Raw genomic sequence first — 27,417 nt, 5'->3', positions numbered from 1 at the left:
TGCTATGTTGAGAATCCCGGTTATCATACCTTATACATCTGTCTGTATCACACTCGGCAGCAGGCTATGGCACAATCTGTACCAAGTTTGCAAAGGGAAAATAATCTTTATAAACAGAGACTGCCACCATCTGCAGTGCAGCATAATGCAGCCTACTACGGCACACACTTTAATATGGCAACCATCGAGGGAAAGGATTATTATAATCTTCTATGGGCTTATCCCACAATTACAATTAAACTCTGACAATATGATTAAAAAAAACTGAGTTTATTATTCACACACTGAAAAAACTGAAGCAAATAGCGTGAGGCGTGTCCATGTCCCCGGTGCAGAGGAACTGAGCTTCCAGGATTGTGCGTCCGTCTCTCTGCTGGTCCAGCGTCAATGAGCTGTTTATAATATTGCATTCTTCTGCTTGTCTCTCTATATATGGAGCGCTCTAATGTCATATGTACAGTACATACTAATTTTTTTCCTACAGGAATGCTTAAAATAAACTCTTGGTGGCAAAGGTCAGGTACCCGGTATGACCCACAGTTTCCCTAGGAGAAACACCGCTTTTAAACAGCGCACTGCCCTGCTGGGACGCAGAGACTTGCTTGGTTGCATCACTACTCTCAGAGCTTCCTCTCTCTTCTACGGCTTTTCCTAAATCTGGGATCTGCAGACTGACTGTCCGTACATCGTATATCCGTAGGAGAATTTCCAGGGTGTTGATCTCTGTAAAGCCGTGTTCTTCCAGAGCCAGACACGTCCTCTGCACTTGCTCAATACAGGGGGAAAAGGAGCAGACTCTGCCGCCTGTAAGAGAAAGACAACAACATTAAAGGGGAACCCTTATAGAGTTTGGGGCACAGATTAAACTTTTGATTATCCAAACATGTAAAACTGCTTTAGAGTACCCTTAAAGGGGTTATCTAGTGCTACAAAAACATGGCCACTTTTTTCTCATCAGCACCACTCATCATCTTTTTTCAGCACCACTGTTTTCTCATGCTTGGGCAGGGTTTTTCTGCCCAGTTCCATTGAAGTGAATGGAGCTTAATTGCATAGCACACCTGAACTGGAGACAAGAGTCGTGTTGTCTCTGAAAGAAAGTGGCCATGTTTTGTAGCACTGGATAACCCCAGTAAATCAGCGGAGAACTTCAAGTGGATTCCGCCAAGCTCCTGCTTGAAGTTCCGCCAGACCAATAGGCTCCATTCTTTGCTCAGGCAGATTTTACCATCAGCCCAAAGAATTGAGATGTCAATTCTTTAGGCGGACAGCGGAATCTGCTTGCGAATATAGTGGAGCCTGTGGGACGGGCAGAACTTAAAGCCGGGGCACGCGGAGGAATCCGCTTCAAGTTTCTGCCTCTTTTCCACAGTGTGCACATACCCTTAAGGCAGATATCCTCTTGAGCTACATGTGATTCACAGACTTCTAAAGGGGCACTTAAATGACAAATATATGCATGCGGCTTGCCCTAAAAGAATACTCAAGCTACTGTATTTTTTATTTTCCTATATTAGGTTTGCATATTTCTTTGCTAAAAAAGTGAAGTATAACTCTGAAAAGTGGGAATGTTTCTCCCAAGCCATGAACATGAGTGAAGCAGAGTAAACTGATTAAACTAAAACGATTATAGTTTAAATTCGATATAACGATTATCGTCCCATAGAGAATAAATGATATGGTGGTCGGGCATGCCCACTGCCACTTAATTTGCCGGGGAGACAACTCATGATTGTAGGGGTCTCAGCAGTCATATAACCATAGTAGAATTTCACTGCTTGATCCCTTTGTTCTTGGAGAGATAAGCCGCCACCAGAGCTGTCTCGTAGTTCTCACAGAGAACACAGGAACGCTTGCCTGAGCCAAACGTTCATGTGTATGGGGAGGACGGGAGAGATCATGGTCATCCGCCAGTTATTGAAGACACATAGTCACCTTTAAGATCAATATATACACGCTAAACATAAGGGAAAAAAAAATAGCATAAACCAAAGCAAAACAGACATCAGTCTTTTAGTCTTAACTGGAGGTCTCCTTTAAATCATTGTGGCTTCAAATGAACAGTATGAGCTCTGCTTTGTCGCAGCACCTCCTGTACATATAACTATGCGTGAGCGGCTTGATTACTTCTCTCGGGCAGCGCAGCCATAAATCTGGAGCTCAGACATCTATTACTAGAGGATAATTAGAATCCTGTACAAAACAAACCAAGAAGAGAAGGATTCAGGAGCTGGCGGATCTGAAAGGCAAAGCTTAGAGAGCATTGAAATTCTATGCCTCACTCCAGTCTTCATAAATATGGAGGCATCTAATAACTATGCTTCATCCATAGACAACTAATGCATAATAACAGGAGAAGTGGTAACTGTAAATCAGCTTTGCCTTCATTTCCTATAGCGCCAAGATTTTCTTCAACAAACAAGGAATTATTTGCATTAAAATCAGGTTTTGCATAACTCAAAAGGTTTATACCTCGCATCGCGGGCCTTGCGTCATCCTTGCGTCTAGAAGCCACCACTAACCCCTCTACTCTTATTATTAAATTCCTTACATTTTCAGGTGGGCTTTAAACATGGATTTTCTTACTCAAGTTTAAATTGAAATTTATGTACTCTCAAGTATATACTTAAAGGGGTATTCCCAAGCTAATACTAACTTGTCCACAGGTTAGGGGATAAGTAAGCAATTGCAGGGGGTCAATTTAGTTTTATCTTGGAAAACCCCTTTAAGAGTTCAACGCTTTATTTGCCAGTGAAAATATTTTTCTTTCAAATCAACTGGTTTCAGAAAGTTATATAGATTTGTAATTTACTTCCATCTAAAAATCTCAAGCCTTGCCATACTTATCAGCTGCTGTTTGTTCTGCAAGAAGTGGTGTATTCTTTCCAGTCTGACACAGTGCTCTCTGCTGCCACCTCTGTCCATGTCAGGAACTGTCCAGAGCAGGAGAGGTTTTATAGGGGATTTGTTACAGTTTTGGACAGTTCCTGTCTCGGTCAGGGGTGGCAGCAGAGAGCACTGTGTCCGACTGGAAAGAATACACCACTCCCTGCAGGGCATACAGCAGCTGATAAGTACTGGAATACATAAGATTTTCGATGAGTAACCCTTTTAAAGCGAATGTACCATCAGGTACATTCGCTTTAGGTATTACCCATGTATAGAACAGCACCGGTGCAGGGGAGCTGGTGCCGCAGTCCTTATTTTGAACTGCGACCCGTTTCCAGTGTACGGCGCTGTTCTATTCACGGGTACCGGGCAGAGGATGAAGCACTAATGAAGCATTTGATTCTAATAGAGCCGCGTCATAGAGGGGAGGGGGTCTCCTCCCACTGGGAACAGTCCGGCCTGCCTTCAGTGCTTCACCCCCGGCCCGGTACCCGTGAATAGAACGGCACCCTACATGAAAACTGGGCACCGGCACCATTCTATACATGGATAATAGTTAAAAGCAAATTTATATCATGGTGCTTCCATGGCGCCTAATAATAAAGAAATATTAATACAGGTCGTAGTCTCAGATGACCTAGGGGTAGTTTCTAAAAGCAAACCAGGAGGCTTCCATTATATGTACCCATGCCCTCTGTCCCTGAAGTGAAGTGCGGGGGAGTTGTTCTGCCTTCTATACTATACAGGATATTCATTTGTACAATTTTAGGAAAAGCCCTCGAGGTGTTGGACGATGCCATTTTCGGTTAGCGGGAGCTTCTGATCAAAGTCTAATCCTCAGATTTGTAGCTGAATTTAATCAAAGAAATTATTGTTAGGACATCACGGCTTTGCCCTCCTGCCCAAAAACACTTCAAGTACAAAACCTTGTTTAAAATGCTGTGACCTACACACAACACCAACACTAATTTGAAACCATCTACTGTTATTTACTCCAGAGACTCCATTATAAGGGGCAGATTTACCATGGATTCAAATATTTTTATGAATAGTATAAGGTTACAAGGTATATACAGGGTGGCCCAAACGTAGGTGGACAATAAGGTTATGAAGGATATTTATCAAACATGGTGTAAAGTGAAACTGGCTCAGTTGCCCCTAGCAACCAGATTCCACCTTTCATTTTCCAAAGAGTGTGAGGAGTGAAAAGTGGAATCTGATTGGTTGCTAGGGGCAACTGAGCCAGTTTCACTTTACACCATGTTTGATAAGTCTCCCCCTTCATAACCTTATTATACTTATACTGTCCACCTACTTTTGGACACCAGAACGTTCTTTTCAGCTATTTAATGAAATGGAGCAGAGGCGCTGTGAGGAGGCACAGTACTATGTATAGTCACACGCTCCACCGCTGGCAGTCAACTGTATACAGCGATGGGCATAAAGCGGGGGAAGGGGGGGGGTGGCTATGTTCACACACTATTTTTGGTCTTCTGGCAGCCATCATTTTGAGGCAAAACAACGTCATTATTTTAAAAGTCGTGTATAAAACATAGCCTTAGGGCCTTATTACACGGATCAACGATCATTGTAAGTAAGCGCCCTTCTGTTAGATCAGCGTTCGCTTACAGAGCCCATTACACGGATCATGAGTTGTGTGACAATTGTGCGGTATATGTATATTATATTTTGTTACAGATGTCTGTGCAGCCCTTGCTTTATACAAAAAGTAATAAACATTATACTTACCTGTCCAGGCTCCCCCAGTGTCTGCTGTGAAGCAGTCTCTGAGGTGACAGGCCACTTAGCCTGTCACTGGCCAAGATGGGACAGTGCCACGGCCAGTAATCGGCTGAGCGGCCTCTCACTTTAGAGGCGGTTTCAGAAGCTTCAGCAGTGGCTGCGGTCAGCGGTAAATGCAGGAAAAAGGCAGCAGGACACTGCAGGAGTACAGACAGGTAAGTATACTGTTTATTATTTTCTTTACACTTTCATCAGCCATTGCCATACACCTCTTATTACATGAGCCGTCAGCAGCCGATGATCTTTAAAAATGTTGCCTTTATTATAGTATTTATTAAGTATTGCAGCTCAGCACTAATCATTGAAATAAGAGATAGTATTATATTTATTTTATATTTTCCTTCATGCGGATTTTCTTCAAGCACCAAAAACTACTGTCAGACACACAGCGGCTGCAGGAAGGGAACAGGAACACACGACAGAGTGAGAGGTGGAAGGATCACGGGTCACAACATGTAGATATTCAGCCGAAATCTGTGGGCAGGAGGCGTCCCACCACCCTCTGTATGAACAAAGCCAATACGCTGAAACCCATTCATAAAACACAGAACACACAGCTTGTCTGGCAGCAGAAGATGTCGGCAGGGTATGTCAGTTACCAGCAGACGCCCCACAGACTGACAACCATAATCCACTATACGCAGTGTAGGAAATGTCGAATTCATTTAAATGTCAAAATACAATGTGCTCTTTGTACTGATAGAAACTCAGGCGCGTTTAGAGGATAATTTCAGTGGATGGGAGTTACCCTTTATAAGACATGGAGGCCTGCTGCTATAGAGCCAATACTTCTCTAATGAGATGGCCTATGCCATGTAGACCACCCCTATCTGCTGTACTAAGTAGTAGTTGAATTAAACTTTTCTAAGTACATTTGTAAGTAGTAGTAGTACCCCTTAAAGGGAATCTGTCAGCACTCCTGACCTGACTCAAGCTGCTGACAGTGTGATACAGATGACAGTCCCCTAGTAGACATAGTAACTTTTGTATGGCTGTCTCTGGAGGAGATTCAGCCCAATCTTTATTTTAATATTGTAAAAAAGTGTCAAAGAGGAGTTGTGGCTCAGCGTTTGTGCCACGCTCTGGCACACCTCACCACTCCTCCTCTTCTCTAGGAGTAAACATTCTAGCTCAGCCTCCAACGCAAGTGATGGCGATATCAAGGGCCATGCGTGTCCTGCATCCTTAAGCTGCGCAGGCGCTGTAGCTGGTAGGAGCTGAGCGGCTGTTGTCTCTTCCCTCAGTTGAAGAGCAGGAAGCAGCCATGGTTTTCTAATCCCATATGGCCCCTTTGGTGTGAAGATTTAAGATGAGCACGTTGGATTTTTAAAAATCAAGTTGTTCCAAATCTCTAAAAAATTCTGTGTAGCCACACATTTCCTGCAATGTTTCATCATGCTCATAACTCTACTGCGTAAGCTGGGAACCCTGCACAGGATAAATACTGTAGGTAAAAACCTAAAATCTGGTTGGTTTGTGTTTTTTTTTTTCCAGGTTCCTTCCAGTCCTCCTCTCCTCAAATAGTCTTGTAGAACATTCGTTTTTATTGGCTAAAGGGGGGACAAATAGAAAGCAAGGAAAAAGTATTGTAGGTGTATTAGTGTTTTTTTCCCATTAAAAATAAAAGAGTTAAAAAAAAAGAAAAAAAGAAAAAAAACACTGAAATCTAGAAGGCATCAGTAGGTCATACAGGACATTTCAATTAGGACTAAACTAAATGTGCTCCTCTCTAGTGATGATGAGATGGCAATAAGTGCTATTCCAGGTGGAACTGCTCTCCAACATGCTGGAATTTTTTCAACTTCATGAATCATGTGACAACCTGAAGATGCATATTCCATGGATTATAGAACCTCGTTGTTCCTGCCCACACAGTCATTTCAGTACAAAGCCCACTACTTTGAGTATAGTATAACATCATCTAAGTTTTGTGCATAGTAGGATGTCTCTTCTCCTGCTCTGCCCTCTCAACAAGGGCAAATTCCCATCAGACTAACAATGCATCTGTCAAGGTAGTTATTGACCTCTATGGGGGGTAGATATGTAGTGCATAGCAAGAATGACATAAGTGGTTATTTTTTCACTATGGAACTAGGCTGTCCCAGTGACCTACAATACGAGAAAGCCAATTCAGTGACCTTCTTAACGGATGTCCTTCCATGCTCCAGAAATAGGACGGAGCAAAGGTCTTACTACGTGCGCGCAGTCCATTTCAGTCTTTAATGGGATTCTACGGCAAGACGGCTTGTTTTCGGCAGGCAAAATAATCTTATCTAGTCTTCTATCCAGGTCTACGGAGTAAAAGGTAGAGCGATATCTGGGATTGAGCTAATGGATGTGCTGCATAGGAATTGGCTGGTCTATTAATTAAAAACCAAAAGTGAAAATTCTGGAATAAATTAAATTAAATTAAAAAAAAAAAAAAAAAGCATAACCACTCACTATATCGACAATCTTTGCTATGTTCATATTATAGCTACAACATGCTGCAAGCTTCATCTGATCTCAAAACCAATGGTGCCCAGTAGACCCCAGCAGTCCATCTGGTTCTGTTGTGGTGTTAATGGATTTGACTTCAGTAATAAGGCTAAAAGTTGCACTATTCTTGGTAATGCAGATGTCAGTTCGAAACATGAAAATTTCAAAAAAAAAAAAAAAAAAAAAAAATATAATAATATATATATATATATATATATATATATATATATATATATATATATATTATATAAAAATTATTTTTTAGATAGTTATGGAAACCAATGACTACAGAATATTCAGACTAAAATCCTGACCTTTTCGGTAACTCTGCAGCTTCCAGGGAAGAACAACATGCTTGACCATGGCTGGCCTGCGGGTCACTGTCAGAATTTATATGTCAGTCTAAAAATGGATGGAAAGAAGAGAGTCCACAGGAGTCTGCAGACAGCGCAGTGATTTGGAGCCATCGTATATCTATCACTCAGAGCTGACAAGTGATTTAGGAAGGAGATGCTGAGACCAGGCTGAGGGAATAAGACAACACTTGCAATGTATTTCCACAGTTTGCAGTGCAACCGGCTGCCAGGTATGGGCACAAAGAGCTGCGGATTCTGAGCAGCTGCCAAACACCGAGCCTTAACCCAGTGCCAGCCATGTATTCAGGCAGCCAGTGCATTATACACGCGGCTCTCCGTGTAGCACATAATGAAGCCGCATCTATATCTGTCCTTATTCCAAGAGGTCTGCTGAGCCTGCACGTCAGGGAGCAGAGCAAGCGGCGACAATGTCAGATTACACGTCCATTTTCACAGCATAGAAAGGATTTAAACATCCCAGGAAATACGGAGAGGATGTGGAGGAGATTAACACCTAAGGATTTCAGCTGCAAGGAGATAGCAGATATCTAAGCATGAAGGGGGGGGGGGGGGGGGGGTCCAATAATAATCAGATTTTTTTTTTTTATCATTTATATTTAGTTTAGTCTATTTAGTTCTACAGTGAGCATTTGTTTCACCTTTACAAGTCAAAACCTGATACTATTGTTAGGTATATGGGCAAATTAACGTGTTACTGTCACTTTAAAAAAAAAAAAAAGTTTTGACATAGGATTTGCACACAGTTATATAAAGGGCTATGAATTTCCTTTAAGATTCATATACTAATCTGGAGGAACATACAGGTTGCACTGTATAGTCTAGGCCAGGGGTAGGGAACCTTGGCTCTCCAGCTACGCTTTGGCTATCCAGGCATGATGAGAGTTGTAGTTTTGCAACAGCTGGAGAGCCAAGGTTCCCTACCCCTGGCCTAGGCTCCTATACAATATTTATAGTTATCGATATAATGAGCGATGACCGAACAGCCACTACATAAATCAGCATTATAGATTCCAGCTCCTGACTGTCTCATCAGGCTGTGGACGGCGCAGCACAGCTCAAACACTTGCTGACATAAGGAAAGCAGGCAACGTTTTTTTCCATCATTCGCAACTCTGCTAATTAATGGGATTAACAAGGAATTAATTTGGTGCAGTCTGCAGCTCTACAGTCTAACAAGGCGACAGAAATGAATTGTGTCTATAGCAGTAGTGGAGCCTCAGGGGTGAGAAGGCTGGAGAAACACAGAGCTTCAATAGAAATAGTCATATAGAGGATGGGACTACAGGTCGCTGTGCTAGCTAAGGGTTCTTTTACACCCCTAGATCTTGAGCCATCTGTGTCTGCAAATCGCCAATCAGCAAGATCGGCACTAATTTGCGGCGCCTTTACACAGCACAATTAATTGAGTGTCTGGGCTGCACGAACGATCCTTGTACTGTTCATGCGGCCATGGAAACTGACAGCACGTGTAGGCATACATTTGTTCTGTCAGTTAGATCACACAAGCAAAGCATACATGCCTAATGCTCTGCTGTGTGATCCGGCCATGGCTATAACAGGCCGCCCTGTAGCGGCTGGAGAGCGGAACAGGAGGGTTGGGGAGTGGGATGCCAGATCACACAACAGTGCAGAAGGTATGTATGCATTGCTTGTGTAATCTGAAAATTGACAGCACAGATATACATATATGTGCTCTCACTTTCCCTTTGCTATCGGCCGAACATCCTCTGTTTACACAGGAAGACGTGCGGCCGATAGAATCACAAAAGAAGCTATAACAAAAGGATTGGGGGCATTTTCCCGCTCTTCAGTTGATCTTTGCCACTTTTACATGGTCTGGTTATCGGCCAAAGGTGCGTTTCTAGCAACACTCCTGACCATTAATCGGTCTGTGAAAAAAGAAGAACATTTTTTTCCCCCTATCCACAGGATAGAGGAAAAGTAGATCGCAGGGGTTTGACCTCTGTACCCCCCGCCAATCTGCGTATCGGGCCCCGGCTTCTTGTAATGAATAGAGCCGTGGGTACTGCACATGACCTGCAGCTCTATTCCTGGAATCTCCTACTTTTCCCCTATCCTGTGGGCAGGGGAAAAGTAGATTTTTTTTATGGAATACCCCTTTAAACCTTTATAAGGTTCTCCTGTATAGCAAACACCTAGGAGCAGGGGTAGAAGAGACAAAAAAGACTGATGTCCCTTCCCTATCTGGATATGGTTCCAGACAACAGAATGCTATGGCAAATCCCAGAGACTTACCATAACATCATATAATGCGAGTGTCACTGTTGAAGGGGTTATCCAGGATTAGAAAAAGCACAGCTACTTTCTTGCAAAAACAGCGCCACTCTTGTCCTCAGGTTATGTGTGGTATTACAATTCAGCTCCATTCACTTTAATAGAACTGAGCAGCAACCACACCCAAACTGAGGACCGGAGCGGAACTGCTTTAGGAATAAACAGGCCATGTTCTTGTGAGCCTAAGTAACCCCTTTAATGACAAAGTGAAAGCAATTTTCCTTGTACACGTAATTTCCCAAGGGATATGTTGCTCTTTGCTGATCATCTTCCTTCTGAAGTTATTCTTTATTTAGCGTGCCCAAACTAATACAAACAATAGAGCATGAACAATGCAGCCTGACATTTTTCTTAAAATAGTCCTGGAGATAACATCTTCAATGGAAGGAAAAATAAAGCAGCATAAGGCCGCACGAACAATCCCACACACAAAAGCCTGGAAAAGAAACAAAGTACACAGCAGGAATAGAAAGGCTCCAGGTAAAAAGTAATCCGCCGGTAAGAACCTTACATTTTATTATAAAAATAATCATTGTTCTATTCGGTGACAGAACGGAGAAGCAATCTATAAGATTTAAAATGGCGACATGTAAGGTTTAATGGTTACAACTGATAGTCGGGGGAATCAGATGGAAGACCTATGGTGATGAGCTGCACCCACATTCCTTAAAAAATGGGTTTACTTAAAGGGGTATTCCTATGTCAACTCATAGTTAAACTTAAAGAGGGAGATTTATCAGACATGGTGTAAAGTGAAACTGGCTCAGTTGCCCCTAGCAACCAATCAGATTCCACCTTTCATTTTCCAAAGAGTCTGTGAGGAATGAAAGGTGGAATCTGATTGGTTGCTAGGGGCAACTGAGCCAGGGTCACTTGACACCATGTTTGATAACTCTCCCCCATAGGGCTCATTATGTTATAAGCTTTTGTAATTACATTCATTAAGCAAACTTTTCCCCTTCTCCTGATATGGCTGCTCATTCCCTCCCCTTCTAGAGAGCTTGTTGTCTAGGTTACGGACCACCACTCTGTAAAAGCAGTGGTTGGATGTGTGTGTGTGTGTGTGTGTGTGTGTGTGTGTGTGTGTGTGTGTGTGTTTGTGTGCATACATCAGTCAGACCACTACTTTTACAGCAGAGTGGTGGTCCGTAACCTAGACAACGAGCGGGGACATCAGAAGGAGGCAAGTTTGATGAGCCCTTCAAGATTAAAGGGGTTGGCCACTTTATAGTAATATTGCTCAGTGTACAATATTAGTAACTGTACTCACTATCTATACTGAAAGCAGCTTCCTGTGTACCCCAGAGCTAAAATCAGACTACCCTTCTCCAGACTGTGCTGTCCTGCTCTGTGGTAAGTCTGTCCATAAGATGGCTGAAATGGAGGAGCATGTGATCATGCCCCACCCCAAGTGTCCATTATAGGCTTATACAGGTTCAATGGTGGACACAGGAGGTGGGGCATGGTTACATACTCCTCCATGTAAGCCATGTTATGGACAGAATCACCACAGAGCAGGACAGCACAGCCTGGAGGAGGGGAGTCTGATTTTAGCTCTATGAGGTACACAGGGAGGCGCTGTCAGTAAATGTTGCTAGTACGCTTACTAATACTGTACACTGAACCGTTTTACTATAAAGCAGACAACCCCTTTAACTATGCTTGTTAAAATAGGAATACCCTTTAAATAAGATAATCCTTTTAATTCTGTTTTCAGTCAGGAATCCAATAGACAGTAAGTAAATCTAATGTGGGAGTCTAGACTAAAGCAGACTGGCATGAGCTTGAGAAAGACGACTGTATCCATCCAATGGGTTAAAAGGATAAGGCGGTAAAGCAGCGCAGCATATGCTGGTGACGTAATGATCCGACATTCTGCTAACAGATCACTCATCCTGCTAAAACGCTTAATCCCGTACAATGACACATTCTACCAAAAATTACTTGACACTTTGTGGGACCATCTTATCTACCAGCCTTTTTTCTTTCATTTTTGTGACTTACACTGACTTTGTCTGGCTGTCAGGGTATATTTAGACCTAGCAGATTTGTTATTATTGTTCCATTCCTCTGAATGGGAACTGCAAAAATCTGCTGTGTGTGAGTATACCCTTACAGGGGTCACCTGAGAACAATTCTCACCCATATCCAAAATGCTGTAGGCTTCAGAGCTCGAATAGCCACACGTCTCTTGCCGGGTCAGTAACTGTACAGAAATTACCCTGGTGATTTGCATTGTGGGAAATATCTTTTACAATCAACTGCCCCCAGCGACTAAACTGAACGGTTAAGGACCACTCAGTAGGCCAGCTTGTTGACTGTTTCTAAGGACAATCGGCACAACTACGAATATAGCTCTAGAGTAAGTATAATACAGGCAGAAATTAAGGACTAGTACAGGATAAGAAATGTATGAACCGTGTCTCCACTATAAGAAAGGAGTGTTAGGGTGTGTTCACACCGAGTAAAACACGTGGACTTCCGTGGCGGAGTCCCCGCCGTGGAATCCCGCCTACTTCAATGTGTCAATAGGATGCTTTGTGTCCCTCAGCTCTCCGCTCAAAAGAATTGACTTGTCAATTCTTTGATTGGAATGGGCGGAGAGCGGAGTCATGGGAGGCATCCAATTGACACATTCCGCCTGTTTTACTCAGTGTGAATGCACCCTAATACAGTAGTGCATTTTTGTATACAAAGTCGTGGAGTCGGAGCTAGTTTCGGCTGGAGTTGGAAAAAAATGTACCGACTGACTCCAGCTTTTAAAAAAAAAAAATCTTTAAAAAAATGTAGAATTGAATTTTGATATGAATTTTACAAGTTTTGCTCATGAATATATACTATGAGCAACGTTCTAATAGGACACTGGCCCTATTACATAAGGGTGGTGAGGGAAAAGTTGTCGGTCACTATTTGGCAGTTTGTTTCTGAGCTGGAAGAGTCCATTGTGTGGGGGGAGATCTGTGCTGTTCTCTTCCTGGATGCTGGATGACTGTATATGAGCAGCAGTGTAATATGGAGATATCATGTGTAATATAGAGGAGGAGGAGAAGAAGACATAAGTAGTGTAGCAGTAACATCTGTCCTCAGCGTGGAGTTCTCTCTCTGGGAGAAGATTGTGTGTTTTTCTTGTGTTTAATGGCTGCAGCTGTGGGTGTGCTATTACTACAGCAGGCTGTGTGTGTGTGTGCACTATGGCTGCAGCAGGCTGTGTGTGTGTGCTATAGCTGCAGCAGGCTGTTTATGTGTGCTATGGCTGCAGCAAGCTGTGTATGTGTGTGTGTTATGGCTGCAGCAGGCTGTGTGTGTGTGTGTGTGTGTGTGTGTGTGTGTGTGTGTGTGTGTTAGTTATAGCTGCAGCAGGCTGTGCGGGTGTGTGTGTGTATGCTATGGCTGCAGCAGGCTGTGTGTGTGCTATTGTGTGCCCCAAAAGTGACCTTCTATATCATTGTGTGACCTCTATATCACTATGTGTGACCCCCTGTATATCACTATGGCTGACCTCCATATCACAGGGATCTAGCAGTGTATCTTTGTGTATGGTGAATATTTAGTTAGAAAGATAGAAGACTGGCAGAAGGAAAAGACCACCTGCTCCATCTAGTCTAGTTCTGAGTTGACTGGCTACATCCACTGCACACACAGGAGAAGCTGCTTTACATGTTTCCTTATTCCCTCAGAAGTCGCCCCAGGATCATGAAGGACATTAGGAAGAAGCTACTGAGCCAGTGTGATAAATAACTTTCCTGGTATATGACCGGCCATTTATGAAGGAGCAGGAGTCTGTGTCGGAGTCGGAGTCAGGAGTCGGTCTTGATAAAATTCAGGAGTCGGAGTCGCAGCTTACCGACTCCACAGCCCTGATACAAAGGCTCCACTAGCCATGAAGAGTCCAGCTCTGGAGTATAATACAGGATGTAATATTGGATCAGTAATGTATGTACACAGTAACCCCACCAGCAGAATAGTGAGTTCAGCTCTAAAGTATAAGAGAAGCATTAACTCAAAATCAGTACAGGATAAGTAATATATGAATACACTGACTCCACCAGCAGAATAGTGAGTGCAGCTCCAGAGTATAAAATACAGGATCTCTCTCAGGGGATCAGTACTGTGAAGAGCTTTTATATACAAGTGGACAGGAGCTATGAATGAAGCAGTCACACGCGCTGCGGAAATAAATTCCTGTAAACAGGTTATTAAAGTGCTGGGATCCAATGTAAATAAGGGTCACATTATAATGAGTATAAAGAGCATCTGCCTATGACCGGCCCCCACCTTGGCTCCCGGCATGATAATCAGGGTGAACTCATAATAACTAGGTTTCTATTATAAACTCAATTTGGCAGAACAAGGTTTGGGTTCAAGTTTTATAACACGTTATGTAACCTCCCCAATCCGCAGACCACAAATACATCCAGCATTAGACAAAAGCGTGCTTGCAAAGCTGACCAGCTGCTCCCTCCACGTCACCGATTCCAGCATGTGGGCGAGGGGTGGGGGCTGCCATTACAACTGCACAGCCAGCAGTCAAAATCATATGAAAAAGGCAAAAAAAAAAAAAAAAAAAAATTCACAACGCAATGAAAAGCACATAGTAACCCGTCATGCACCAAGGATATCCACATGCAAAAAATTCTGAACATAGTATTGCTTGCTTTATGTATGCTTTCCACTATATAACACAGCACTGCGCATGCTGTATAATGAACAGAATGCAAGACTGACAGTAAAGACTGGACCCTATAGCAGTCATAGTATGTGAGGACCAGATTTCTGAGTGCCCAGATATCCAGCAACAGGAGCTGCACTGGAGGCTTCTGGGTCGTTATTCTAATCTCAATCTGTAGCATTCTGCATGTTACCTGAATACAGAATAAGTATATCACTTATTTATACAACACCAGACCCAGTCTACAGCTCGGGGCACTTAGCATTTCACGTACGTACAGGTAAAACAGCTGCAGAGAACAGCAACGCCGCAGAGAGTGAGCGCCGAGAGATGTAACCGGCAAACCAAGAAACACAGGCCCAAGACCCCAATGTGCTGTACTGACCGGACCCCCATGTAATGTGAGGATAACACATCCCTGTGCTGGGAAGCTTCTCTCTGTAATATTTCAAATCCCTGCAGCATAATCTGGTTTCCCTCCATAAGAACCAATTCCCAGCCCTGCTAAAACCAGTTTTCACCTCCAGCAGACGGAATCCATTAGGGAAATACATTTGATTACTCTAAGACACCGACATCAATATAGATTAATTTCAGGGAGATATAGCTGTGAAGTATAGACCGCTGAGGTTCAAAGGGGTCTTTAGTGGTAAAGCTTAAAGGGGCACTCAACTCTTGGTTAATAAAAGTTTCTTGGTAATATATTGTAAATTTAAGAGGGGTTATCCAGGTTCCTAATATTGATGGTCTATCCTGGGGGATAAACCATTAATTTTGTATAGGTAGGGGTCTGATTACCATTTCATCCAATGAGTGTGACCGTATCCTTGATATCCCCTATTGATCAGCAGCAAGCAGTGATGTGTAAAACCTAAACCTTGAATCTAATGTAGCCGCGTCAGAGGGGAGGGGGTTTCGTCACAATGGGGGCCGGCGGGGCTGCCCCCAGTGCTTTATGCTGGGCTGGACTGCGACGCTGATCTATCCATGTAAAAAAAAAAAAAAAAGACAACTACAATACTCCTTAAGGATACGTTCACTCGTACAGGATCTGCAGCAGATTTGATGGCGCAGATCTGAAGTTGTAGATTCAATGCAAATCAAATCTGAACCATCAAATCTGCTGCAGATCCTGTACATGTGAACGCACCCTAACCAAACACAGTGGGAAAGCTAAACCTCCCTATAAACACCTATTTTCTCTTTAACTTTAGTACATGGCCAACTTCAGGGTATGGTCACTAGAAAGCAGACAATAAAACGTGCTAGGAGGTTTATTAGAGTCAATTATCCACCGCATGCTGGGGGTCAGGCATGAAACCTAATGTGATGATGGGTAATAGTGATGTGCAGTCAGGCGACCTGCCTGCTAAGGAGTCATAGTCTGCTTTAGTTTTATACACCATCAATAACACCTCACACATTACATGGGGCCAGATGAAACAATCACACCACCTCTAGGGGCTTTTATTAGTGCCAAGTACTCTGTACTAATGTTTCTGTAGTGCTATAATCTCAGGGTCAATGCTGATGCAGTCCTGCTGTGGCTGTCAGGCATGATGGGAATTGTAGTTTTGCAATAGCTGAGGGCCAAAGGTTTCCCATGCCTTATCAATGTATCTTGAAGGTCGAAAGGAGAGGCCCCGCTGTACAGGCAGCTGGGCCTTGGTCATGTATGCCATTACACAGACAGCCTGTGAGTACATGACCTGCGCGGGTTACCAGGGGTTGAAAACCTTTGTAGTACAAAAATAATTGGTAGAAGTATGCCATGATTTAAAGCTGGTAAAGCCAGTGCCATACACAGCGCAAATGGTGCAGTTTTTTGTAAATTACCAGTATTGTCTTTTTCCCCCATGGATCTAATCACTTCCTGGTTTCCTTTCTGACCCTGCTGTTACTAGGCAACAATGCAGACCCTTTATAACAATCCCCTGCTTGCAGCCTCGGTGGAGACCAGCTGCCAGTACTTCCTGGAGATTGCGGTTGAACTGAGGTTGCCTGGGCCCCCTTTGTGGGTTGTAACCAAGGGCAACAGGATATCAAAACAATGCAGATACATGGCGGATTAGTAAATCTATATCTAGCCAAGTGAAACATGTTTCAGATCATATAATGCATCAGTTTAGACCTCGTTTTCTTAATGATACAACCCCTTTAAGTCTTACCTTCAATCTTTAAAGCATCCTTGGCATGACCGATAGCCTCCCAGGGAGATGGTATGTCTAGAAAGACAGCATCCGCGACATGAGACACCCCAAATCCGTTCTTACATACGTCCTGGTTCTTTACAGTAACCAGATGATCTACTTTATGTTGTCGGAACTCTTCCATAGCCTTCTCCGCTCTCTGCTGGTGAAACTCCACGGTATAGAGGTGGCCAGTTGGGGCCACGGTGCGAATGATGGCATGGGATAGGGAACCACTGCCAGTACCTAAAGAAACAAACAGGAGCTGAAACGTGGGCTCCAGTAACCCCGGAAATCATTAACCCCTAAAACAATTATAACAATTATAAGTGTTGGAATATACAGGTGATAATAGGAAACAGCGGTTCGCTGTAATAACCTGGTCACAGAGATTCTGTCACACAGTTTGGGATCTCAACAGTTAAAAATTATACAGTTTCCGTCAAAGCACAAGTGGCGTCTCCAGAGAAATAGTCGCTCCTAACACATTTATAAGAGAGAGACGTGATGTCTGAGGCCGCAGCCGAAATTTATTACGTGCCGCAGCCTCAGTCTTTTAAATAAAAGGGCAAAATAGATAATAAGCTTGTGATTTAAAGAGCGTGTTCTTTCTGTGACAATATGACGTACAATGCAATAAATACAATATAAAAAATTGTATATATGTTTTGTCTTGCTATGTTTAATAATCGTTTTCTTATGGCTATGGCACTTATACTTTACTCTAAATATAATATTAAATAAAAATGAAACAATCCAGAAAATAAGGTAAAGTCTCATGTTGCAGCAACCAAGTGTGGACAACAATGCATCATGCGGATCTACCCATTTATTCAAAGTGAGGGAGCAGAAAAACTGCAATAAGAAGGATCAGACTGCACATAGGTTGTCTGTAGTCTGTTACCATGGAAACAAATAAGTCTGTAGACATAACATTTTTTACATCAGATTTCAACATGATCAGAACAAATTCTTATTCCTCTAAACACTATAAAGACAAACCTCTGGCCACTAAAGAAATGGCTGTTGGGAAAGCCGAATTTTTATCCACTGATCACTAGAGATGAGCGCAACTCAAGCGCAAGTCCAATCGCGCAGCATTTTAATACCGGTGGATGAAGTGGGCTGCAGCCCTAGGGAGTCCTAGAAAACATGGATACAGCCATATTTTTCCATCCATGTTTTCCCAGACTTCATAGGGCTGCATCCAACTTCTTCAGCCACCGGTATTCAAATGTCGACCGATCGAAGTGGAGCATGCTGAAGTTTTGCTCATCACCATTGGTATTGTATTAACTCCCTCTCCTTCCTGCAATTTGTGTGTCACCACCTTGCCAACGGAACTGTCTCTTAGTTTCCCAAAGAGCCTAGAAGACACTTAAAGGGTCACTCCAGTGATAAACTATTTTACCCTCTCAGAATAATCAAGGTGAGGGTAAATGGCTGCCATACTCTCCCTATTACCAAGTGCTTCTTTTCCCAAAGCTTCTTCACCCACTGATCATGACAACGGGAATTCAGAGTCTCCCCATCTGAATGTAGCTGTAGTCTAGCATGCGCGCGAAACAGCTGTAACCACCCTGCTTTGTTAGTGCTTGGCGTCTACTATGTGGCCCAGGATGTTTAAGACTTTTAACGTGCACGCAATGAAATAAAGTAAGGATCACGTCATCTGGTGAGTGCCCTCTTTTTCTTTATTGGTTTGAGGTGGACTATATATATCTATATATTATTCATTGTAGTGAGCCCCAACCAGTGATCCAAAAGTGAACTCCCTTTTTTGGTCCGATTGTTTGGCGATACTCAAGATTTCAAGCCATACGAGACAGCAGCGCCGGTGTCTTTGTATCTACCAAGAAGGGCTAGTATGACAGGCTGCTGCTCCAGTCAACTTCTATGGGATTGCCACAGATTTCCTAGTACAGCACTCAGCTATGTCTATGGGCTCCAAAACATAAGCAGCTCATACTCAAGTCAGTGCTTCAATTAAATGGGGGTTTTGTGTTCTGGTATTTGGTGTGGGTCCCAGTGGTATAGGACCCCAGCTGTCAAGACACTTGGATGAATAGGTTATAAATGTTTTTCTTTGAATTAAGGTGAGCTCGGTCATTTTCTATACTATAGGTTATAAATGTTGATTATGGAAGAAGCGCTTTAGGGTTGCAAAATACTGAGCTAAAATACTGTGTGGGAACATAGCTTAAAGGGGTATTCTGGGCAACATTTACTGACCAGAAGGGTGAGGACACCAGGCACGCATGCCCAGATGTATTGAGCCGATATCACTCTTTAGGGTAGAGGAACAATAAATCTACAGCAATGCTTGATTCATCCAGGGGTGGGGTAGATCAGCTATAGATTTATAATAGTCTCCATAGTGTTTCACGCCTACAATGTGTATTTGCCTTTACAAAACAGACAGACCGATTAATCAATATGGAACTTAACAATATGGCTGTTTGCCGCGTGGAACTAAAAGCTCTTCAGCGTATTTGCGGCCAGGAGAGTCTGAAGTCCTGCATTCATGTACAAGCTCCCGTCATGGTCTCTTTGTCTCTTGTTCCGAGAACAATGTGTGAGTGACACGAGGCGCTACGTTCATGCAAAGAGCCCGCTAATGTAACCCAAGAGATTTCAGCCTGGCGGCCTGTGAATCGTATTACACAGTCTGAGATTACGGAGCTGTGAATGTATAGGAGGAATCTTCTGGATCACATACAGACACTCCATCAGTGTGTAATACATGTCTGCTTGCTGTCTGTGAACGGGAATATTCTCATTTATAGCCAGAGGCCTAAAATCTGCACAGACTTCAAGGGTACCTGCCACTGACAAAAAAAAACAAAAACCTTGACATATCAAGGGATCTTCAGGGTGTCTGAACACCGAGACCCTCTGAGTGTTAAGACACTGACGGATTGCTAGTGCGAGTAGGGAGAGAAGAGCTGCAAGAACAGGACCTGTCTAGTCTGGATATGAATACAGCAAACGCAGTGTTTGTTCTGTACAAGTTTAAAGACTCTGCAAGAATATGTCCTTTCAGGGTCATTGGAAGCATAGAAACAGCTCCTCCTGGAATAAAACGACTGCCAATAGTGAATGTAACCTCTAAAAACTTCAGAACAGGTAATACCTATGCAGAAAGTACTGTGTACTTAAATTCAATCTATTGCCCCGTTAATCAGGCAGATAGAGAGATGGTGGGATTCTACAACTCTCCACACTATCTTTTCTTTAAGGGCATAATAAAATTTTCCACTTCTACAAGGGCATGTGATATGGATATAACTTCTACAACCTTTCCAGATATGATTTCACATGACCGCTAATCAGGGCGAGCCGTGGTCACCCGCTAACCCAGCAGCCGAGGGGTTAAACTGGGGAGCTGAAGGAGCAAAGCAGGACCTGCCGACCCTCCAAATAATATGTTCCTTTGCTGCAGCCGAGATACCATCTGTGACCTGGAGCCGAGCGCAGATCACATGTCCTGACTAAGCTCTCTGAACAGCGGCTTATAGAGAGGTTTCTGAGCGGCAGGCCATTATCATAATGAAATCCACGGAGGTGTAGTATGGCCCTGATAGAGCGGCACAAGTCGGGGGAATATATAAAAATTTAAAATATATATATATAAAAAGGAATTATAAAGACAGTAAATAAAACAAAAAAATAAATAAATAAAAAACTCTACCCAACCCCTCCAGAAGTTCTGCAATGACATTATATACAATGTGTGCGTGCAACTGCATGTCCTTGAGAGTGGAAGCCTCCCTTTGCAGCAGTTCTCCAATCTGGTCATTAGGGGGCACACACACTGGGACTGTAAACCTACCCCAGTCCATAGCTGCCGGCCTGTGTCAGTACATGCAACTAATAGGTTTAGTTTTTGGGGTGATGACGTGTCATCAAATGACTGTGAACCAATCGCTGCCTCCCACAGTAATGTTGCACGATGCATCTATATGACAAGATGAGGGTGCACATATACATGTCATGCTGACATCAATAGGACTAATGGAAACAAATCATTACTACTGCAACCAATTCTATGTCTCCTAAGATCTGGTGCAGAGATGAGGACTGTGCAACCCTCCAGCTGTTATATCCTGCGGCCGTAATGTTCTCAAACACTCCCAGATAGAACATTACCTGATTCACAGACCACTGACCCCGGTTTCAGCTCCAGCATCATAGTGATCATGGAAATATCTGTAGAATATAGAATCTGAGTGCGGTGAGGAAGGTTCATGGTCCATAATTCTGGGGTTGGATAAAGAATATATACCCATCCTCCTTTGCTGCAGGTCACCTTGGAGCCAAAGCGTTTCCCTATTAAGTCAGTGGAATGTCTGATGACTCCGTATTTCGTCTGTGTCTGACCGCCATGTTGGATGGTCACTGGGAACATGGAGTCGTGACCCAAAAACACAATCGCTGTGTCTCCATCTTGAATCAGTTCTCTGTACTCCGCAAAACTCATGCCGATTATCAAAATCTAATAAAAAAAAATTAGAATAATTATTATCATTAAAACAATCAAAATATGATGTCACTTTTTTTTCTCTATAGAGGGAGAACACTATAACACAGGGCTTCAATGTTTTTCCACCATAGATCTTGGATGAGGTTTATAAAATCCTATTCACTTATATTGTAATGTGAATAGCTGCAGATCTGCAGTGTGGAAAACTGTTTCAGAGCATGCTGGGAGTTGTAGTTTTACCACAATGGCAGAGCCACAGGTATGAGTTTTTGTTTAGTTGTCACTGACTCAGAAGCGTCCCCTATACACACAGAAATAACCATAAGGCTGCAAACAGTTCAGTGCATTCCAACACAGCTATAAGGAGGAGAGAACAGTTGTAGGGGCACCTGCCTCCATATTAAATATCATGAAACAACAACAGAGACGTCTCCACCCTAGAGGCCACTATTTATACCCTGCAGACTTTACAAGTGACCATCATGTTTATAAAGAATGTATGGACTTTACAGTCAAACTGATTTTTCCATTTTCTTTTGGACATGTCAATTCTTTGAGCGGAGGCGGGCAAGCCATCCCATAGAGACACCATGTGACACTGAGGTAGGCAGGATTCTTTAGCGCGGAATTCCAATGCTTTTGCTCAGTGTGAACATACCCTTAGGTTATCAAAGTTATAATAGTACTATTTATTTTTCTTATTTTAAAGAGATAAAATATATAAATAAAATATACAGTGGATTACAAGCATAATTCATTCTGGAACCGTGCTTGTAAGGCAAATCCACTCTAAGGGTACGTTCACACTTACCGGATCCGCAGTTGATTTTCTGCTGCGGATCCGCAGCAGATTTCATTGAAATAACTGAACACAGCATCAAATCTGCACCATCAAATCTGCTGCAGATCCTCCAGGTGTGAACGCACCCTTAAACCAAAGCTAATTTTCCCATAAGAAATCATTGACATGCAGACAATTGGTTCCACACCCCAAAAATAATGATTTATTATTCTGAACAACATGTAAAACAGATGAAACAAACATTCACAAACAGCAGAATATGTGATATTATAAGTTACTGTACAGTAATGGAGAGGATGGGAAACACAAGGGCTGACAGAGACTGCAGGGAGCATGACGGAATGAGCAGTACCGATGTGGACACGTACACGCAGCACTCTCTGTCCGGGGGGAGAGGGGTTACAGCTATGAAAAGATTACCTCCACAGTCCTGTCCCCTTATGTAAGCCCCAGCCTGAAGTGGATCTGCTATGATTTGGAAGGTGAGGGAGACTTCCTGGGTTGAAGTACAGTGCTGTAGTCCCCGCTATGCAGACCAAGCCCCTCCTCCACTCGCGCCCCAACCCAGTACAGGGAGCTTCTAAACCAAAGCAATGCTCTTAAAACCAAGTTACCACTGTACTTTGGATCCCCCTATTCTGACCCCTATAATTGTTTTTTTTTTTAAACTCGTTTATTAAAAGTGTCAGGCATCGTAAATACATACAGGATATATGTTCGCATATAGGAAAACATGAATACAAGAAAGTTCCGCAAGAGTATAGTCCAAGTTATGCGTCCAATTCTAGTAACGAGGCAAGAAGCATACTACAGAAACATCAACATAAAGCAAGGTCAGTACATACCCAAGAACACTTAAAAAAATGAGCTAAAGGACTCCGCAACTCAACGTTGAAATAAGAATATCTTATCAGTACATAAAAGAGGAAAGAAGAGTAAAAGTAAACATCCTAAATATACATAAGACTAAGAATTAGAGGCAGACAAGGTATCCCTAAGGCGTGTAAAGCCATTCGTGGAATAATTAGTAGCCGAGTGTTTACACCACATTCCCCATACTTTTTGGAGTTTGGCAGGGCACCCCCTGTGTTTAAATACCAAATTCTCATAGGATACAACAGTATTTACCAAATTTACCCATTCGGATAATGTGGGCGATCTAGGGTCCATCCACTTGAGCGCAATAGCCTTCCTGGCCATGAACAATGCTTCCTTTAGACAGATCAGCTAATGCCCTATAATTGTTTTACTAGTTAATCAACAAAGCTGAGTGAGGGCTCATTTTGTGCTCAGTGATCTGTAGTTTTTTTTAACTCAGTTTCATTAGAAGGTATTTGTAGCACAAAGTATATCAAGCACAGCGTTATACAGTAAATGTACAATAAAAGAATATAACAATAATACACAGGGCTCCAGACTAAAAAATTTACCTAGGAGCCATTGGCTCCTAACCTGAAAAATTTAGGCGCCAAATAGAATATTTGGTCGCCAACATTTTAAACCATGTAAAATTAATGTTATGTTAAATGGGACTTACTGTGTGCAGAGGCCACGGCAGCCTCCTCCTTTAGATCCTTTCTTTTCTTAATTTGAAAACGTTCAACATGGAAACTTGCAACTTGACAACCATATCCAGTCTGACTCAGTACTTCAGCTTCACTTGGCTAGCCTTTTAATGAGGCTTACTCTTCTGAACTTGAACTTAAAGGGAACCTGTTGACCCCCGTGCCAGGGTGACAGGCTCCCAACCCCCCGTTAGAGCCCCCTATACTCACCTCATCGCGCCGGATCCCGCTTCTGAAGATGGTCGGGTCACGGAGATCTCAGCCGCTGCAGCCCGGCGCGCGCTGAGAGATGAGTCCAACGCTCAGAGAATGACAGGAGAGTCCAGCGCTCCGTCATTCTCTATGAGTGTTGGACTCATCTCTCAGTGTGCGCGCCGGGCTGCAGCGGCTGAGATCTCCGTGACCTGACCACCTCCAGAAGCGGGACCCGGCGGGATGAGGTGAGTATAGGGGGCTCTAACGGGGGGTTGGGAGCCTGTCACCCCGGCACCGGGGGTGACAGGTTCCCTTTAAAAGCTTGCAACAGTCTATACATACTGAGCTAGACTTATGACTGCAGCCATAGTGACCCCCCACAAGATGTGTATATAGATAGATATATCTCTCACCTAGTGACTAATGCAAGTGACCCCCTACAATACAGACACCTGAGGGGCCCTGATAATAATAATTGTGCATATATCTATCTCCCAGTGTCTGCAGCCAGTTTGCCCTACACTTATAGATGGCCCCCTCCCCTTATAGATGACCCCCTCCTCCCCCCCATTATAGATGCCCCCTTCTCCCCCCCATTATAGATGCCCCCTTCTCCCCCCCATTATAGATGCCCCCTCTCCCCCCCATTATAGATGCCCCCTCTCCCCCCCCCATTATAGATGCCCCCTCTCCCCCCCCCCCATTATAGATGCCCCCTCTCCCCCCCCCATTATAGATGCCCCCTCTCCCCCCCATTATAGATGCCCCCTCTCCCCCCCCCATTATAGATGCCCCCTCTCCCCCCCCATTATAGATGCCCCCTCTTCTCCCCCCCTTATAGATACCCCCTCCCCTTATAGATAGCCCCCTCTCCCCCCCTTGAACATAGCCCCCTCTCCCCCCCTTGAACATGGCCCCTCTTCTCCCCCCATTATAGATGCCCCCCCTTCTCTTCCCCCCATTTTAGATGCCCCCCCCCCTTCTCTTCCCCTCATTATAGATGCCCCCTCTTCTCCCCCCCTTATAGATAGCCCCCTCTCCCCCCCTTGAAGATGGCCCCTCTCCTCCCCCCATTATAGATGCCCCCCCCCCCTTCTCTTCCCCCCATTATAGATGCCCCCCCCCCCCTTTCCTCTATGCTAAGCAGTATTTTAAAAAAATAAACACACAAACTCACCTGACAACCCGCTCCCCCGGCGATCCTCTGCTTCTTCGGACGCTGTCCCCGGCTGATGCGCGGCTGCCGGGGGTGTCCCGTCCTATCCCCGGCAGCGCGGCGCGTCAGTGAGCTCCCTGTACGCCGGGGCTGTGACTTCTGACACAGGAAGCGTCTCTGACGTGCGCTTCCTGTGCCGGAAGTCAGGGCCCCAGGCAGCTCACTGATGCGTCGCGCTGCCGGGGATAGGATGGGACACCCCCGGCAGCCGCGCATCAGCCGGGGACCGGACTTAAAGAGACAGCGCGCCGCCGCCGGGGCCAGTCGCAAATGGCGCCCAGATTAATAAATCTGGGCGCCATTTGCAAAATATTAGTCGCATTGGCGACCATTTTGGTCGCCATCTGGAGCCCTGATACAGTAGCGTGCGTTCTTCACACAATCTCTGTGCAATATAGATCTGTATGGTCATACTGACACAATCAACTAGTCCAAATAGAACTAGACTTTAGAGAAGCAGTATAAATCGTAATGTGTTTCTCCATCACAAAGATTATCCAATAGTAGGTAACTCAGACTCAAAAATAGTTGTCAAAGGGGAGCGGCACCAGGCGTTCCACACCTTTTCCAGCAGCTCTGGAAATTCATTTTTTTCCCCCCATTTATAATGTTCACCATGTGTACACACTCAGTAACATTATACTTTGATGGTTTTGACATTCCCCCATTTATCGATAACAAATATTGTAATTTGGCGTGGAATGCAGTAGGCCTTTTTTTGCGCAAAAGGAGAGCGATTTAAAAAAATTTATTAGAGGGAAATTAGCATTTTCAGGCTGCTATAACTAATCAGCACCCATGATTGCTTTAGAGGGGTGATAATTGGCACCCTGACTGGCAACCAAGCTGTATATATTTAGGGGACTAAATAACTGGCATCAGTATGATTGCTGATGTCGATCACAGATAATAACTGACAGCCACCATGTATGATGAGAGCTCAGCTCCTAAGTAGTATTGAGCTGATCTGTCACAGTGTTCAAGTTTGGTAAGTGGAACGCTTGACATTTGATTACCTGTGGCTGCAGAAACTGCACGCTGCCCAAGGGCTGCCAGGGAAACATGGATACAACCTATGGTAGTGTCCATGTTTTCTTGGCAGCCCTAGGGCTGCATACAGTTTCTGCAGCCACAGGTATTCTAATGCTGAGCGTTCCAGTTGCCAAACTCGGAACACTTTGACAGATCAGCTCAACACTATTCCTGAGTAGAGATAAGCGAACCTCGAGCATGCTCCAGTTCATCTGAACCTGATCGTTCGGCATTTGATTAGCTGGGGCTGCTGAACTTGGATAAAGCTCTAAGGTTGTCTGGAAAACATGGATACAGCCAATGACTATATTAAAGTTTTCCACATAGCCTTAGGGCTTTATCCAACTTCAGCAGCCACCTCTAATCAAATGACTAAAGTTCGGGTTCGCTCATCTCTATTCCTGAGCACACATCTGATACAGGATGTCACCCAGGAGGGTATGGAGATGAGCAAACCGGGCCAAGGTTCGGGTTTGTACGATACAGGACCATCAGCATTTGAATCCCTCTGTTTTCCCGTTCAGTTGGAAAAGTGGAAACAGCCAAAGACCCACCTGGAAAACAGAGATACAGCCTACACCTGCTCCGGATTTCATCTACATAAATAAATAGCTGAAATCTGCAGCAGAGTTTTAACGTAACCCAAAAGGACCCTCACCGGCAATAAGGAACCTATGTAAAAAGACCAACAAGAAATCTCTTGTGCGGCCGGTCTTGTACTCAGTGCTGGTCTCAATAGTCATCCCACCACCAATCAGCTAGTCTGTAGATATTTCATAACTTGGTATAACTTCCCCAATGTATGTATAACATGCCCTGTTGTACGACAAGGTAAAACGTAAACTGTCAGCTATAAGGCAACCATGCAAAAAAAAAAAAAAACACAACAACATTGACCTCTATACCATGCAATTATTCCTGTCTGCTACAGCCCTCATGAAGGTCTCCATCCTGCTACAATTTTGCAGGGTGCAGCACTTATGTCTTGTACTTTACCAGCACTTTTATATATACAAGGTATGCTACAGAGGCTGAAAATAAGCAGGGAAAGCAGAAGCTGCTCTTCCTGAAGGGAAATGATCAGAAAATGTAAGAAAAAAAATATAACAAAGGTGCAATGTACACGTCTATGAGCTCACACACAAGGCACGAGGCACAGTGTTGCTTGTAAGCAGCTGAAACGCAGCCTTCTATAGATAGTGACAGTCTATGATTTACCTGCACGACAGCAGTGTGTGTGTGGATCACAGATGACAATCAGCGGCGCAGTTGTCGCGTTTCTGCCTCCCTGTCATACACGTGGGCGCTACTTCCGGGTCGCGCGGCGATGACGTAACCAGCTTCCATCGCCCGGGCGCGCGCTCACTACTTGGCCCTGGAAGTGACCGGCGCACGTGGCACAGAATACCGCAGCGCTCGTGTTT

The 27,417-nt window shown here is 43.9% G+C and overlaps 1 protein-coding gene across 2 annotated transcripts; it reads right to left on the bottom strand.

Moving 5' to 3' along the window:
• Positions 1–256: 256 nt before the first annotated feature.
• On the bottom strand, positions 257–27,417 carry TRMT61A (tRNA methyltransferase 61A). Of its 2 annotated transcripts, none has more exons than XM_069950039.1 (4): positions 27,212–27,417; positions 20,850–21,195; positions 16,680–16,946; positions 257–804 (listed from the first exon to the last, which is right to left on the bottom strand). In XM_069950039.1, exons 2-4 carry the CDS (start codon positions 21,178–21,180, stop codon positions 491–493), a joined length of 912 nt encoding a protein of 303 aa, XP_069806140.1. In that variant the 5' UTR covers positions 21,181–21,195; positions 27,212–27,417; the 3' UTR covers positions 257–490. The 2 variants fall into 2 exon arrangements, with proteins under 2 accessions (XP_069806140.1, XP_069806141.1); XM_069950040.1 differs by lacking the exon at positions 27,212–27,417 and adding an exon at positions 22,692–22,711.

Source organism: Dendropsophus ebraccatus, chromosome 13 (assembly GCF_027789765.1).
Source record: "Dendropsophus ebraccatus isolate aDenEbr1 chromosome 13, aDenEbr1.pat, whole genome shotgun sequence".
Lineage (NCBI taxonomy): Eukaryota > Metazoa > Chordata > Amphibia > Anura > Hylidae > Dendropsophus > Dendropsophus ebraccatus.
Note: the sequence above shows the minus strand (reverse complement) of the source record. Positions and strands in the feature narration are given on the sequence as shown.